Genomic DNA, 17,607 nt, shown 5'->3' with positions numbered 1-17,607 from the left:
CCTTAATGAATTTCATCATGTAGTCACTCAGCCTTGTCTTCACGATTAGCCAAAACTGGCAGAAAAGCGAAGTAAAATAAACCAAATCAATCAATCAATCAATCAATTTGGGATACTTTGATGTATCATTAATATCTTTTAATCGAATGCACGACCGTACGTACCGCCGACAAAACGTACCTACCACCTGACCGGCTACCTGCGAAGGGTCTTCTAATGAGTCTAAAAATATTTGCAATGCCACAAAACGTACCACTTAATGGTTTTGCTGATTTCCATCACACTTTATCCACGCTTTTGACTGGTAAAATTACTACGTATATATGTAATGCATATATAGCTATTTTGGCGTGTTTAAAATCAGCTGTGGTTAAGCTGTCGTCCACATTTTTTCTTGTTTTATCTTTTCGTCTTTTTTACGATTTTCTTTTTAGTTATGTCAGTTCTAACCTAACCTAACCTAACCTAACCTTTGTCATGTAGGTTGCCTAGAGTACAGCGCCTTGAATAACGTAGTGTGGAAAAGGCACAGTTCTGCGCGCTCTGCTTGGTTCCGCTCGAAAATGATCCGCTAGAGGCGCTGGTGTTGAACCCGGTGCTTGGTATTCGTCTGCTTATAATGGAAGTAAATGGAGTTTTCGCTGCAACGTCTGATTCTTTTACATGAAGCATTTCTATGAATGTGATAATTGCTATGATATTTGGTACAGTGGTCGCGAAGATATTAACGAACATTCTAGATAGTCGACCACGTCCTGTTATCGTCATACTTTCGTTAATAATACGGGAGAAAAAATACGCGTGGAATGCTCTTGGCAACTAAATTTTTGTGTATCAATTAGGTTCATTATTATTATCATCATCATCATTTCTTTTAAAGATATACACACTGAAGCATTTGTATTTTGGATATTTACTGTCTCTTTTCTTCCGCTTTAAACTAATCGCGGTGATGATGATAATGATGATTCCATGAAACGACAAGGAGAACCCCACAAAACTTTCTTAGTGCCATCGACATGAGTGTAAGGAAACTTTCAAACCAATGGGACAAGCGACACGGGATGTTCACACTGTCACACTAGTGACACACACTTCCAGATTGTAAAATAGCATTCATTGTACATGAGGGTCCAAACAGCAAACGATACGTTCATATGGCGTATTCGCGTGCTACTTGTTACTTCGGTCGGAAAGCTCCTTAAAGAAAGGGTGCTCAGACCGAAGCGACGCGCTACAGGGGGAGTTCCCAACTAAGTGACAAGTGACATGGTGCCTTCAGTCTATTGGCAAGCGTTCGCTGCTAATTGTGCGAACAACAGATAGGCGACACGATAAACCGCACATTACAACAACAGATCTAGGCGACACGATAAGTCACACGTGTCGCTTTGTCGCTTGTGCGTCGCTCAAACTGGGCAATTTCCTCAATAGCTTGCAACATGTTGCCGTGGTTTGTTGTAAGCAATGAGTGTCTTGCTTTAGGGAGATTGCGCACCAAAGCGAGAAGGGGAACGCGATACTTATCGCTTGAGGATTTCACCAACCGAACGCTGGTCTGTGCTTCCCGTCATGCGCTACGATATGAAATGTTGCTCTTGATTGGCTCCTTTCCAAACAACATGTGTCGCTTCGGTGTGAAAGTTGCCTTGGACCGAATGACCCGTGTTGCTTTGGTGTGAAATCCTCGTATCGTTTGTCGCGTGTCGCTTTGGTGTAAAATCTCCTTGAGTAAACGGTGCAGTCAGAGCTTGTGTCCCTACGGTTCGAAAGGCTGCATTGATTACGGACTGCTCGCTTCCAAGCGACACTTGTGGTTTGTCGCCTCGGTATGAAATATATCTCAGGATACTATTTATATTCTAATAACATAGAAAAATAAAACTCTAGTACACAATCCAACACCTGACGTCCGGAATCACTTTGCGATGTTTCTTCTTGTGTTACGCATGCTATTTATTTATTAATTTTATTTTACTTTTCCTTCCAAATTAATGTCATTTCCTGACTGAAAATCACTCCACAAATATAACTGTTTCCAACAATTCACGTACTGCCTTTCAAGACAAACAAATCTACATAATATATTCCAAAAACTAACAAAGCCGCATTATTTTCATAAGAAAATTAGCACCGACATTGATCGCACTGCCATCTATGTTTCTCATCCGTCTGGGGAACCAGTTTCTTGGGTCGTTTTCCACACTACGTTATTAAAGGCGCTGTACCTAGAGTATAGTTCTAAATCTTGGTAATTGGCGTATCTTCCTCTCGAACCCTTTTCTTCGCCTCTTGCATACGCTTCTTCACATCTAACTGAGCATCATTCGGAACTCCACAAACGTGATCACCCGACGGGCCACTAACCACTTTATTCTCTTTTGATTTTAAGTTCAAGCATTTTCCTTGAAGTGGTACGTTTTGTCGCGGAGTAAAATAGTTTGAAGGTAGGTGTTTATCTGAGTGGTACGTTTCGTCGCGAAAACCCTAGTGGTACGTTTCTGTCGCTGGTACGTTCTGTCGGGACACCGTTTTAATCAAGCAGTGCTTTTCTTCTCTGACAGTACGCAAAGCCTATTATCGGCACCTTTTCTCATGGCTAAAAATTAATAACAGATTGTGTTAAATAACTAAATATAAATAATCAAGTAAAATTATCAATATGAATTTAACGTTGAATGTTATTATTTTAATCCTCAAATTTATCGGAAGTATCAGCACCTTTCTACCAAACAAAAAAAGAAACACTACTTGCAAGTGTGATAAAACACACCAGCTTGATCCTTTGTACTAGACGTCACAGAGAAAGGTGATATATGAACTTACCTAAGAGGAAATGTTCACTCCACAGTCTGTAATGTTTGCTTTGTTCATTAATGTTGGCACAATTTATTCTCGCCAATCTTCTGATCAAAAACTATCGAGTTCCGTGACGTGAAGCGCACATTCTGTTCTTTCTCGGAAAATTGGAAGATAAACGTGAGTTTCTGTTAAATAACAGAATACTGCACGATGTACCATCGTAAACAAAGGTCAAATCTCCCGCCCTCGCGCTTGCATTCCGTATGCTTACAAGAACCGGCCTCAATCATGGCTGCTCGATTCCACAATGCAACAGTTTCTGACGTAGGTGAAACACGCCTATAGTTGAAGTCCTGATTCGAACGCCACTTTTCTTCAAAGAAAGTTCCAAGTTTGCTAGGCTCTCTTATATTGTGTTGTGCTATTTTTTTTTTAAAAAATGTGGAGACCTTGGGAGTGTCACGTCGTCTCAGTTCATGTTGGATGTCTAAATACGGCAGGTAAACGTGACAACAGCGCTTCTAAGAAAAATGACTTTTACTATACCAGGTAGAATCAGCAGAGAGGTCGATTTTTTCTATGTTTCTTCTTGCAGGTCTGTAAAGGAGACATACTCGTAGTAGATGTAGTGAACAACCTCATAGGTACATCCACAAGTATCCACTGGCAAGGGCTCGAAATGAGAGGGTATCCTTACATGGACGGTGTACAGATGCTAACCCAATGCGCCATACTCCCGAGCCAAACTTTCAGATACAAGTTCAAGGTGATGAAAGCTGGGACGTTCTTCTGGAACGCCCATACAGGTAAAAGTGCTTCAAATAACCCACCGATGTATCTCATTAGCTTATGCCGAGTTCAAGATATGGGCTATTTCACTATGATACAAGATTCTAGGCTATGAATGAAAGGAAAAGAGTAGGTCCTCGTAAACGCCGTGTATACTTTGTTAGACACACCCATTTTTACTCGTATATGTCTTCAAGGAGCCACGTTACCATGCCAACGGCAGTCAGGTTGCCAACTCTGAGGACATCAGGTTGCCAACTCTGTGGACATCAGGTTGCCAACTCCGAGGATATCACGTTGCCAACTCTGAGGACATCAGGTTGCCAACTCCGATGTAATCAGGTTTCCAACTCTGTTGACATCAGGTTGCCAACTCCGAGGATATCAGGTTGGCAACTCAAGAAATATAATTTCCTTATTGAAATGAAGACTTTTACTCACAAATTTCTAATCGAGATTTCTTCAGTATTCTATTCTCTGGCCTCTGGGCCTAGCAAGCCTATAATATACGCTCCTGATGTATCCGCATCGGTGTCGGTTCGAATTCAATCGCCATTACTGACGGATACTTTTACAAATCCAGGTAACGCCGCATGACACTTTCATGCAGTATAAATGTTTTGAAATTATGCAAAAATGCCCAATTTTCATTAATTTTCCACCAGTATTATGAGTCGACGTGGAATTTCTAATTTAATATTGTAACTATTTCATTATTAATAAAAAAATCTCAATACGACTCTCATAAATGCACGGTGAGATTGGGCTAATGATACCAACATCTAAGCTACAGCGATGCAATATCTGTGTCCTCGGAAAATATGCGAACTACATGCTTCTAAGTTATTTAAACACGCGACACTAGCGCCACTGCTACCAGACCAGAGTTATAAATATGGTAGTGGAATCCTGAGCCAGTACCAATGCTACATGCGGAAGTGGAGAGGTGCTCAATAAGGAGGTCTACAATATAAATTTCAATGTTTTCTGGTGTATCTAAGCCCATGGCTGGTTCGCTCATTTGTATGACTGTAGAAATCTTCAATATTTGAATTTCTTATGCATCCAAGAATGTGGAGAATTGATTCTTGTAATATTTATCTGGTCCGGTGAACAATTTTCTCATTTTGTTTCCAGGATTCCAGGCGGTTGACGGGTTAAGCGGCCCCTTGATAATAAGGGAGCGCTCCGATTTGGACGTGTGTCGTGAATATTACGATTACGATTTACCTCAGCACTACATCTACATCCAGGACTGGCTTCATGAGCTAGGAGAAAATGCATTTCCGGGTCGTAGATACAGAAGCCCTACACTGGAACCGCGCAACCTCCTGATCAACGGGAAAGGTAGATATGTGGTAAGTTTGATCTCTGAATAGATATCTGTCAATAGTATGTTGGAAAATGTTTCAGACGGACAGGCTGGTGTATCAATACCGTATGTGTGATTTATTATTTTCTTGTGTAGAGATGAGCCACTTGCAACAAGAAGCTGGAAATGAGTATATCCATCAATTCACCGTTCGCAGACGGGAATGTCCTACTGATTGCAGCTGATGATAATTTCTTATTCATCAATTGCTACTCAAGTACACTGAAGTCATCCTAGTAGCTTTCATTCAGTACAACTATTGGCGCCGCCAAGTAGGAGGTGTGAACAAATCTTCCGCAAAAGGTTCCTCTACATGTTGCTAGTGATTGCCGTAGACAATAACCTTTTTTATCAGTATACTAACAACGTTTGTCTCTCTTTTGCGTTTCAAAATCAAATATATCTACAAGTCCATGCCCATCAGCCAATGGCAGCTCACAATCTGTGAGTGATTGACCTGAACGCACCCACCATGGAAAATCAACAAAAATGTCTCTCTTTTGTGTTTCCAAATCAAATTCAAAAAAAGTATTCCCGCAAACAATACATTCTTCTGCTATCTAATAGGTAAAGCAGAACGTGCTCAGGCATCAAAGTCAAGCAGTCTGCTAAAAATGTAGGAAAATATCCAGCAAGCTTGACAAGAAAACATTACGCAAAGGTGAAGCTACTCAACACTTGTCCTTCCCTATTCTTCGCAGGATAGCGTCAACCGGAGGACCACGAGGAGTCCTTACCACGTTTTCTACGTGAACACCAACACCAAATACCGCTTTCGGATAATCGACGCAGGTGGACTTTCCTGCCCACACCAGCTACAGATTCAGGACCACCGGATGCTACTCATAGCAACGGATGGACATCCTATACAGCCAGTGTTCATAGACACGCTTGCTATACTTCCGGGTAAGTCTTTCGTCAACAACTTCCATCACTTCCTCAACTTCTGCACCTGCCCTCGTATATAAATTGAAATTCGTTGTTTTTTAAACTTTGTGTTTGTGTGGTATGAATCAAGCACCAAGCTGTGTGTGTGTTGAGACGAATCTCAAACTGTGTACATAATTATTTAGAATTATAATGAGGATATAATAGATCTCATGAAACTCTAGGCTACTAGATTTTTGGTCAAGGGAGAGGTTACAATGATTCCAGTAAGGATACTTACATGGATCTGGAAGTAGAGCACCATATCATAACGCAACACGTATAACATTACCTGACTTTAGAGCATAGGCGGGGATTTCTTTAGGGAGGGGTGAGTCAGGTGCTCTCCCTGACTCTTTGGCGTTACTTTACAAATACTTGATAATAATACTGATAATATGCAAAAATGCACCAAACTGCATACCTGATTTTTGCCCAAGGTCACAAAACACACTTTAGTGGATCCTAGTAAATGAGTTTCTGCATTCTACCATGTAAGTATCGCAGAGATCAAGTTCTTGATATACCTTGATGATGTTGAACGTGCTTTTCAGTAGCTACCTTGGTAGACCGAGCAACAAACAACGTAGGGTTCAGATGGCATAAATTATTTCAGATGAGAGACTTGTTTCAACCAATGCTCAGTTACTAATTCTTACAATAACCGAAAGTCTTGCTAATGTCTAATTCTAGGCGAAAGATACGACATCGTTCTTGAGACGAAAGACGTTCCGGGTGCCTACTGGATCCAAGTAAAAGCCGTTGGGAAATGTGCTGAGATATACTACGCCCAACAACTTGCCATACTCATGTACAAGGGCGCCAAGGAGTCGCAATTGTCAACGACACCCACCTACTTCGACAATATGTATGAAGGAGTGGTAAGTTATTTTTGAGACTTGTTACATAAACTTGACTAATGTGGGCTTTCAAATATGTTTTGCTTCTCCAAACATTATCACGATGAGTATAGAATTTGCATTGCACAATATTTTATCAATTTTATTGACAATTCTTAGTGCTCAGATTTCATAGATCAGGACCTCAAAACTGAAAACGAACTACAACATTTTGCTAAAAATCACAAATTATGCCTTTGACTAGGTATTTTACATTTATTGTATTTCTTTTGAGGTAAAGTAAGTATTGCTTGGCAATTGTCCGTGATTATTTCCGTTATTTTTTTTAGAAAGTCCACTTTATGTAAAGTCCAGTCCCGATATGTCAGGGCCTTCCCGATGGCGCAGTGATATCGTAGTCGCCTTGTATTCAAGGGGTCCCGGGAGGCACAAAGTGGTTCGGATCCTACTTTAAACTGTAGGTCCAGTACCGATTAGCCTTAAGGTGCATAAAGTGGACTTAAAACACCAACTCAATCAATCAATCCATATATGCCAGAGAACGTAAATTCATGATTAAAATTAACTCGTAACTTTTAAACATTTTTCTTGAACGAGATGCGTACAAGTTAATAACAAAATCATGGACATATTTCAGTATTAATGTATATGAAAAAGATGAAGATTTTTTTTTCACTCAGCTGGTGAACTTAGTAGAAGAGCCTTCTTCATCAGGGCATGTAATAATAATGTAACATTAATTTAGCATTACATTATTATTCGTAGTAGAGGAGAAGGTCTAAATATGGGCGAAGGTTTAAATATGGTTTTGGAGTTATCAGCGCTCCCGAGTGCTGCAGCGAGGCAGAGGATATGAAAACTGGTTATCTGTCAAGGACAAAGGTTGCGGCGCCAATTCGCAAGAGAAAGTGGTGGTTAGTATCGGCCTTGGACGCTGTTATAGAATTGCGACCTCCGAAAACTTGCAGGTATGTTTTAACTCAGCGTTTTCTGAATTGTAATCTGCTTTGTATAGGTTATGATATTAGCGGTACATAAAACAAATGTGGGCTTCTATAATGTGATTTGTTTGTGAAATATGTACCGCAGAGAGCGAAAATAAATTGAAGAAGAAAAATAGCGTGATGGTCTAAATATGGGCTATATGACATGAGGTCTAATGCTGAGATCACATTTCCAAGAAATATTCGATTGCTTTTCTTAATTTCGATTTTTACCCATTCCGCGTGATTTTCAAAACAACAGATTATTCATAAATATGAATTTTATAATTTTTAGCTATAAATGACACTGCTTTTTAAATTTTAATTGCTTTTTGTGATATTGCCACTAGTAGCCCATATTTAGATCACAATTTTAAAATACATCATTTTACCATTTTTTGGGAATTGCTTTTTTTTTAAAAAAATGGAGACCATCTATACTTTAGCATGCTATTACATTTAAGTATATATTTCATAGATATGCATTTTAAAGGCAGGTGCTTGATATTTTAATTTCTTTCCTCCGAAAATGACAAAAAAAGGGGGCCCATATTTAGACCTTTTCCTCTAGTAGGATTCCTGCTACTAATTTTATATCAACGACTTGAAAACTACTATAAACATTTCTGGCGATGTCCACAAACAAAAGTTACGGTGACAGTCCCGGTCGTCCCTTCAATATTATTAAAAAGACACTATTTGTCCCGTTTTATAAAAGTCGAGGAGTTATCTTAAAAACAAAGTATAAATTTGAGAGACATTTCATGATGAAAAATATGTATTGTGGGTGTTCCGTTTTTTGTAGAAAAGCGAATAAGCATGACCAAGAAGCGTACATGCAGTTTCAATACGGAATTACAAGAATTTATAGTTCCTGCGTCCTGATACAAACTAAAAAGACAAATCTCGTGTTGTGTGTCTGATATCTGGGCTACGTTTTTGGGGTACATTTATGAGCGGTTGGTGAAGAAGAAAAGTGGTTCTTTTGTTAAATACTTCTGGACCTCCTCAACTTCAGCGTAGGGCTAACATCAAAGGTTGATCAGAAAGAACCAGAAACACCATGTAGGTCATACCGAGATTATAATAATTATTACCTTTTGAAAACGGGAGTTCATGTTTCAGTTAGTGTTTATGATCCATCCTTTGATAAATAATAATATGTTAATAATAACAATAATTTAATTATTAGGCCTAACTGATTTTTCAGGGAGGGCGGTAAATTGATATATTTTTGATGACCCGTTGTGGAGTCAAAATATTATGGTCACAATTAAAATACTTTCAATTTAGACATTGGGATAGAATTGCACAGTTATAAAATATAGTTCAAAGTATGTGAAATCAAATGCAGTCAATTCATCCGTGTTTCCTGTTTCTTTCGTCAGGTTATGAATTCTTTGGATGTGTCCTGCGATTACAAGAGAAGATACAATAAGCTGTGTGTGGCTGATCTGAAGTTTACGGAAACACAGGTGGAGGACCTTAGCACGCAGGTTGTCAATTTGACTCTGTACGTATCGGTGGGCTTCAAGCTATACCACAATATCGAGGAGTTATTTGTGGAAGGGCAGTACAAGCAGTTCATACGTAAGTGAGTTTCATGTTAACAACAATGGATAAGCAATTAATTTCGATTTAAAGTATACTTTACTAAGGATAGCATAGAAAACACACACGAAGTAGTGTGGTTGTCAGTGTTGTGTGCTTTCTGTCTTTCTCATTCAACAGATCTACACCTATAATATACGCACAATAAAATTAAAACATGAATGCAATAAAATATAATTATGAAATCTAATTTAATTCTTGCCTTTACACTGTTACTCCTATTGATAATATCGCTTGTTGTTCCGTATTCCCAAATCTTAAACCCTATAAGATTTTGCCATCATACTATATTTGAGAGATTTATGATATTTGTGAACAACAGGACATGATATTATCAATACGAGTAACAGTATAAAGGCAAGAATTAACATTGGTTTTTCAAACGCAGTAGCGTGCCCAAGAGGTGTGCATTGGTTGTTTTGGACACCCGCTTTGGTCAACTTTACAACTTTCTGCATATAAAGAAATATCTTATGTTTCTTGCAGGTCCTCATTGGCCTCCTGTTACTGCCATGATGGGAGGCATTTCTTACATCATCCCTTCGGCTCCGTTGCTCACGCAGTACAACGACGTTGATCCGAAGACCTTTTGCAACCAACATGACCGTCCTCCCGGCTGCAACAAGATGGAACCTTGCTTTTGTACCCACCTGGAGCACATCCCGTACAACGACGTGGTTGAAATCATCATAGTAGACACTCGTGAGTTGAACGACTTTGTTGTCTGAGAATGATTTGACGCATATTTCTTGGTGCAGGATTCTTAAGCACTAAAAATTGACAAAGTACGCACGCAAACATACAGCGAAAGAAGTCAACTTATGCACTTCCTTCTGTTTCTACAAAGCATTTCTACATTTTCCCTTCTTGTGTTAAAAACCAATGGTTTTCGGCTAGTCTATATTCTGTTCGTTTTGTACTTTCAGTTCATTTTAAATCCTGATCCATTAATTTGGTTTATTTTACTTCGCATTTCTGCTACTCTTGGGAATTTTTAAAGATGAGAATGAGTGATGATATGGTGAAATTGATGAAGAGACACTCACAAAGAGCACCCATGCCCAGGTCGAGATTCGAACCTTGTACCCCTGGCGTCGTAGCGCGCCGTGTTGACCACACCGCTATGGATGCCGGCATATTTTAAATCTTGATAACAGACAACATTCTAGCCAACAATAGGGAATTAAGCTTTCGCGGTGAGTTTCTGTCAATACAAATTTATCTTTAACGACAACAGGAGGATATTAACGTTTCAGCACTAAACGAAACTTTGATAATTCATTGTGTTTGTACTATTAACAGAGTAAAAAGGCTATTTTGTATGTAAATTTTGAATTACAATTAATGTCGTGCAAGCTTAGTGCATTTTATTTAGCTGGATGATCTCAATGAGAATTGTAATTTCTTACTACTGTAAGTACGTAGTATTTAATTCCATATTTTGATTAAAATAACTAAATATTTGGGGAGAGCCGAAACAGGTTGGAATTTATTTACCGATACCGTTCCCGTATTTTGGTCGTTCACAGGGTCCGCAAAAATACCGAGCAACACTTTCCTGGAGTCTAATTATCCTGAAAATTATGCAAAATTCGGAGTTTTGCACCAGTTTTGCGTGAAAAACTGAATTGTGATAACATGTAATTTAATATCTGATATAATTCTTGAAAATTTTAAAGCAAACAATTTGGCAAATTGATGAATATAATCATCAGGGTGTAACACTTACACAACTTTTAATTATTGCAATTTACAAGCATCGCTATCGGTGGGAATCGGTGAGAGTACCGATATCTGTGTCGGTATCGGCACAGCGCTACTAAATATATATTTACATATACCACTTTTTGTAGTGCATTTAAATCCGTTCCCTAGTAATTTGATAGTGTCAGGTCATTTTCGATTTTGCATTCCTTATTATTATTATTATTATTATTTGTAGTGCAAGGATTCAATCTGAGCCACTCTTTCCACCTACACGGCCATGCATTCCAAGTCCTTGGCCAGGGCCGAAAGAAAGACGGATTTATGTCCCTTGAGGAGGCTCGAAGCATGGACCGCAGGGGACTGATCCAGCGAAAAATAGGCTCCCCAACATACAAGGATACGGTTCCAGTACAGAGCAACGGATACGCCGTTATACGGTTCAGAGCTAATAATCCTGGTAAGTACCTGCAAGCTCCGTTCACGGTTAAAATTAACTTGTGTAGAAAAGCAGTTGCTGAAATGTATTTTAAAATTCAATTTTTTTTTTTAAAAAAAAGGTCAATCGTAAAGTTATAACCTGTGCATTGAACAGTACCGTGTGTGCGTAGAGCTATATACTGGAGGTGATGTGATCAGCACCACCCCTCGACCGCCTTGACCACCTCCCACCAGGGTTCCTTTTATTTGAGGCTGGCTGAGCTCCAGAGCTGCTCTATGCACGAACATTGGAGAAGTTCACACTAGAGATCACCTACCCGATGTATCGAACCCGGGTCTCTCGCATGGCAGTCAGTTACCCTGTAATAATTCTTGTACCCTATTTCTATCTTGGCCAAATGAGTGTGTTATTTAGGTTTTATTTTGCCTCTTGGGTTAACAGTGCCGTGAAACTTGTGTTTGCATTTCTTAATTGGCTGTGTTTTTTCCACTAATAACTAACTTCTGAGTGTACTGAAATTCCCATAGGTTTAGCATTGTTGTAATTGATCTGAACATCACTAAACGAAATGCACTTAGGATCTAAGATAAAAGTGCCCTAAAACGTTAAGACATTCCGCTAATAACAAAATAACTATTTATGTATGAAACATCAGAAAGAAATAACATGTAAAAGTATGATGCAATAATAAATATAGGTATGTACATACGGCCACTTACGTCTTTCTAAATATAAATATCATATGTTTGAATTTTATCACATCCATCTTCTTAGCTCACTTTTATGAATCCTAAGTTGCAATATATGATTCATTGATTGATTTGATTTATTTGACTTCGCTTTTCTGCCCTTTTGGCTAATCGCGAGTAGTTGCAATTTATTAATCACTTTGTGCAAATTTTCAAGTGTAAATGATATCCTATTGTCAGCCAATAAAGCCTTGTACCTAGGAAAGTCTCTTCCTGCTTCGTCTATCACAACCACAGAACATTTAATTCACTTCGGAAATAATTTAAGTGTATAAAGAAAGTTCTTTATAACTTGAAATGTGGGTGCAAGAAATTTCAAAACATACTGAGCCAGGTGGAAATTACCAAATATGCATACACACACGGTTAGAAGTAACAGTTATATTGACAATATTCCCCTGTTAATTCATAAAAACAGTTTTTGCAGCGAACACATATCGCCACCTCTCTCCTGTGAATTTTTAAGATTTTTTTAAAAAAAAATCTCAATGATTCAGTTCGATTACAATTTCAAGTTAAAATTTTCTTGTGATTAAGTTGGTTTATTTTGAAGATGCTAAAAAAATTACCTGTGATACAGTTCGATTGCATTTTCAAGATAAAATTTTTCCCGCGATTCAGTTCGAATGCATTTTCGAGATAATAAAACTTTTCCTGTGATTTTGTTCGAATACAGTTTCAAGATAATATTTGTTCGATTATTCAGTTCGAATATACAGGTATTGGACAAAATCATGAAAACACCTGTGGAAGTCAGAACATCGTGTAATACGGTGTAGGGCCACCTTTAGCATACAATACAACTTGGATTCGGGATGGAATAGACCGATACAAGTCCTGAATGGTGGTGAGTGGAATTTGAAGCCATTCTTCATGCAGCTAAGCCTCCAGCTCAGATAGAGACGAAGGAAGTGGAAATCGACGCCGAACCCTGTATTCCAAAACAGCCCACAGAGGCTCGATGATATTCAGGTCTGGTGACTGGGTGGGCCAGGGAAGATGTTGAACCTCATCAGCATGCTCTGGAAACCACTGTTGAACAGTGCCAGCAGTATGAATGGGGCATTATCATCCTGGAAGATGGCATTTCGGTTTGAAAATAAGGTTTGCACCATTAGGTGGATCTGGTTACCCAAGAGTTCTATACACTGCTTATAAGACCCGACTGTGTAATGTGATAAGGGGGCTGCCGAATACCATGATATAATGCCCCGACCATAATAAAGCCGCAACCATGTTTGACAGTCGGGCGGTGACAGTCCACATCGTATGCTGCCGAGGGTGTTTGCCATACAAACATGCGTCCAGTAGTGGGGACGAGGGTAAAGGTTGTCTAGTCTGACCAAATAACATGTTTCCAGTCCTCCAACGTCCAAGTTTTGTGGTCATTGCACTATGCACGTCACCTTCGAGCACTCGTCTCACTTATTAGGGACTTGGCAATAGCAACACGCCCATGGATACCCATTTGATGCAGTTCCCGCCTCACTGTCTTGCATGACACGGGGTGTTTAGGTGCTGATTAAGTTCTGTAGTCACTTTGGAGGCCATTCTTTTCTTCTGCTACGTTACAATACGCTTCAAGGCCCGGCGGTCCCTTTCCTGCAGTCGTCTTTCAACCACTATTGTGCTTAGCAGACCATGTTTCACCGTGCACTGTGTATGCGGTCATGACTTTCGAGACCGTGCCTCGTGTTACACCGCATAACTTCGCTGTTTTGCTTACAGATGCTCCAGTGAAATGGGCACCAACATTTCGACCTCTTTCAAACTCCGTCAGGTCGGCTATACTGGTCACTCACCAAAAATGCACAGCGTCCACTACCACACTGCCTCACTCTACTGTCATTGCACAGTCCATACTACCTGCAACAAACAAGAGAATGTTGATTTCCGCCGTGCTCAGTATTACCAGGCACATTGAAAATATGTCCCACTTCTGACTCGTGTTTCCATTATTTTGTCCAATACCTGTACTTTCAGGATACTGAACTATTCTTATTACTGGGTCCCAATATATTTTCAGGGTACTGGAGTTTCAACAGCCACATCATGGACCATCGGGCGGTTGGAATGCAGATAGCGTTCCACGTGTACGGCCAAGTGCCCCCTCCACCGGAAGGTTTCCCCAAATGTAAGAACTTCAGGCCTGATGTGTATAAATAAAGTCCCATGCTCAGGAAGCTGTTAATAAAAATCTTGAACATAAATTCTGCTACGGACTTCAATGTTTCCAGCATTTTCCAGTATATTTCAACAGCGTCATATGGAATATAAACAAAAAAATCCAACGGAGTCGTCAAAAGAGGGTTATGAGTGGGCCACGCCCTTCGTCAAACCGTAATAAAATTAATACATAATGGCATCATTGTTTTTCATATACATATTGTGCATTCACTTGTGAATTTCTAAGAATTAAAATATTAAAACGCAACAACAGGGTAGATTGGATGGGTTAAATGATGCATGTTTATGCACAAAGAGCACTCACTATACTTCGTGCCATTTGAGTCTTTCCTAGTTGCCGTACATAGATTGACAATACGAATAACGTCCTGGGTTCTCTACTAGTACTATGTGTAATTCAACGGCAGATGTTCGAATTGGTAAAACTCCCCAAATAATACAGAAAAATATATCATCATGAACTATGACCTCCCCAATAATTTAATGCTAACTGTTGCTTTCTTTTATTAAACAGATATTTTCCCCTTGTACTATTCTCATTTTTTTTTTGTTACAACACTTTTCAAAATTCTAATTCATATAAACAAGAACGACCTAGAGTTTGGCGACGTGAAACAGAAGCTAATGTTGTTGTTTTTTTAAAATAACAAATGTTCTCTACAATGTATACATAAAATAGAGGCTCAGTCTTTTTTTAACCATGTTGAAAAGTGTGTAATCATGTAAAAATATCAATAAGGCTATTAAAAATAAATATAAAAATAAAAGTATAGTGGTGCGATATTATTAATTATGTATTATTCTTTAACGCACCAACTCACAACAACAAAGCATTTAAATTGTGTAAATCCTAAGTGACGTAAACAAATACTATGAGAATTTTAACTTCTTTTGTTATCCGAGATCTTTTCTGTTATAGATTATCATCTTTTCTTTAATTCTAGTTTTAAAGTATTGATTATTCATCTATCGTATTCCGTCATAGTTTCTCAAATTAAACGTGCCATTTTAACCAGTGGCGGTCCCTCCATGGAACAGAGGGAACAGGCTGTTCCCTCCTACTTACTGCGCTTTTGGGCTATTTAAATTATTTATATTAACATAATAAGAAAACTTTTCTCTCGAAATCAACGTTTCCAAAAGTAACACTGAAGAAAATCTTTCACCGTGGCTGGACGTTTGTTGACGTCATCTACCCCCAACGCATCATGGTCTCTTAGTATCATGAACTCTACTGTCTGAAGCCGAGTATTTCCGACCACGCGCGAAGGTAAACGATACCCACGGCACCACGGAAGCTGAACACTCTAGCGGATTCGCTTTTCTTCCAGTTTTTGCTATGTGCTGAAGTTTAATCGCGTCACAAGTGATACATTTGAGTGTAGGAAGTCTATAACTTCCTAATCTCGTTAAGAAATTGCGTCTGACATTCATAACGAACTGGAAAAATCTTCTACAGTCTAAGCGTCTGCTAAATGCCTTGGCTAAACGCTGGGAAATAGCTTCCGAGGGAACAGCTCACATCCACCTGTTCCACCAACCCCAAGACCAAAGTTTCAAGGCATGCAGTGGCAGGACAAGAAGCGAATGTTGCGAGTCTTGTATGATCGACTGGCTGAGGACGAAAGCCTTTAGTTCATTCAACTTTGCAGAAAATACAACAAACCAACACATATTCTAACTGAATTAAAAACTAAAACGAAATCATACACAGAGCATTTTCAAACGAGTTACTACAACTCTGTAAATTATTAACTGAATATTCTTCCAGTGGCAAATTATATTGTTGTCCTTGTTTAATCCTGAGAAGGGAGTCTGGAACAGGTCGGGTTTTGTCACATTAACAACTTCTACTAACAGGGTGGCTACTCACCGGGAATTTCTTGAATTCCGGGAATTATGCGTGAATTATTGGCTCCGGGAATTGTGCGTGAATTCTGCTTGAAATTTTCTCTGTAGACATGAAAAATTGCAACTTTTTAAAATCCCAATTCCATTGAATTTATACATATTTATTAATGACCTGAAACAAGTTTTTCACAGTGTAGGTTTTATTTTTATTGAGGAAGGTAAATAAAGCTGCGTGGAAAATAAAAAAGAATTCTCTCAGTCCATTTGCTTTGTTAGTGTTCTTTGAAGAACAATCCATCTGATAGACTGAAGATTATTGCAAGATAAAATATCTTGAATTTGATTAGGTAAATTTAAAATTCTTATAGAATTAACAATTTTTCGTAGATTACTATTTCCCGTAACATATGTGACTTGTGTTTGTAGATGTATTTATAGTCCCGAGTAGCAGTGGCGTGCCCAGGATTTTTGTAAGGGAGGGGTTACCTATACTTTTTCTCGGTAGTCCGCCCTCATTTTGTCATATTTTCCTACCATTGACGTTCTTTTTTTAGGAATAGGGTCATTCCACGTCAAATCATCCAGGCCATGTCACCCACCATCTCCGATTTTGATGAAATTCGGTATACTTATAGAACTTTTCATGCTGATTACAAAAATAACAACTTTTTTGAGATTGGTCAAGGGGTTCAGAAATTACGCGATTTTAAAAATCTCTTTGTACGCCACTAGCGGCTCCACTTTGAATGACACGCATTAGGTTATAAATTATAGTATCTTCTCTCAGGTTTGCCGTAGAAACTTCAAGTTTGATTTATTTTGCTCAGGATAGTGTAAGCTTTCATTAAAATAAGGTTTCTAATCAGTGTATCAATAATCATGTATTTTATGTATAGTTTCATGTATTTTTTTAGAAAAATAAATGACTAACTTCAAGAGCAAATTTCGTGCAATGCCCCCCCTTCAATTTCACCCAAATTTTATATACAGGTATCTCAGAGTGGGTACTAATGCTTGATGGAAAAATTGGGATGGGCGGTTCAGAGACAGGGTGATAAAAAAAAATTTGCATTAAAAGTTAATCTTATTAAAAATGCTTATGTATTTAGCACAAAGTCTGAAGTACAATAAGTTTTGAGGTATAATATTCACAATTTCTGTTCACTATGTGTGAAGGTAAGCATAGGCGTAACCTGGTGGGGGCAAAGGGAATCATTTTCCCTATCCAAAATTTATAGATTAATTAAAACCTACAAATAATAATTGCAGTGGAACCCCGATTTCAAGTTCCTCGATTTTACATTTCCCTGCATTTTACATTCAATATTGA

The 17,607-nt window shown here is 38.7% G+C and overlaps 1 protein-coding gene across 1 annotated transcript; it reads left to right on the top strand.

The window, feature by feature from the left end:
• Positions 1 to 6,718: 6,718 nt before the first annotated feature.
• LOC145992732 (multicopper oxidase 3-like) lies at positions 6,719 to 14,655 on the top strand. The gene is made up of 5 exons (XM_083129117.1): positions 6,719 to 6,771; positions 9,122 to 9,323; positions 9,831 to 10,046; positions 11,287 to 11,508; positions 14,266 to 14,655. The coding sequence occupies exons 1-5, from the start codon at positions 6,757 to 6,759 to the stop codon at positions 14,403 to 14,405; spliced, it is 795 nt and encodes a 264-aa protein (XP_082985243.1). The 5' UTR covers positions 6,719 to 6,756; the 3' UTR covers positions 14,406 to 14,655.
• The last annotated feature ends 2,952 nt before the right edge of the window (positions 14,656 to 17,607 follow it).

This window comes from Lepisma saccharinum, chromosome 9 (genome assembly GCF_977018435.1).
Source record: "Lepisma saccharinum chromosome 9, izLepSacc3.1, whole genome shotgun sequence".
Taxonomy (NCBI): domain Eukaryota; kingdom Metazoa; phylum Arthropoda; class Insecta; order Zygentoma; family Lepismatidae; genus Lepisma; species Lepisma saccharinum.
Note: the sequence above shows the minus strand (reverse complement) of the source record. Positions and strands in the feature narration are given on the sequence as shown.

Coding starts and splice junctions, on each gene's coding strand:
- LOC145992732 (XM_083129117.1), top strand. Junction 9,324..9,830: donor GCAGTACAAGCAGTTCATAC/GTAAGTGAGTTT, acceptor TGTTTCTTGCAG/GTCCTCATTGGCCTCCTGTT. Junction 11,509..14,265: donor GTTCAGAGCTAATAATCCTG/GTAAGTACCTGC, acceptor ATATATTTTCAG/GGTACTGGAGTTTCAACAGC.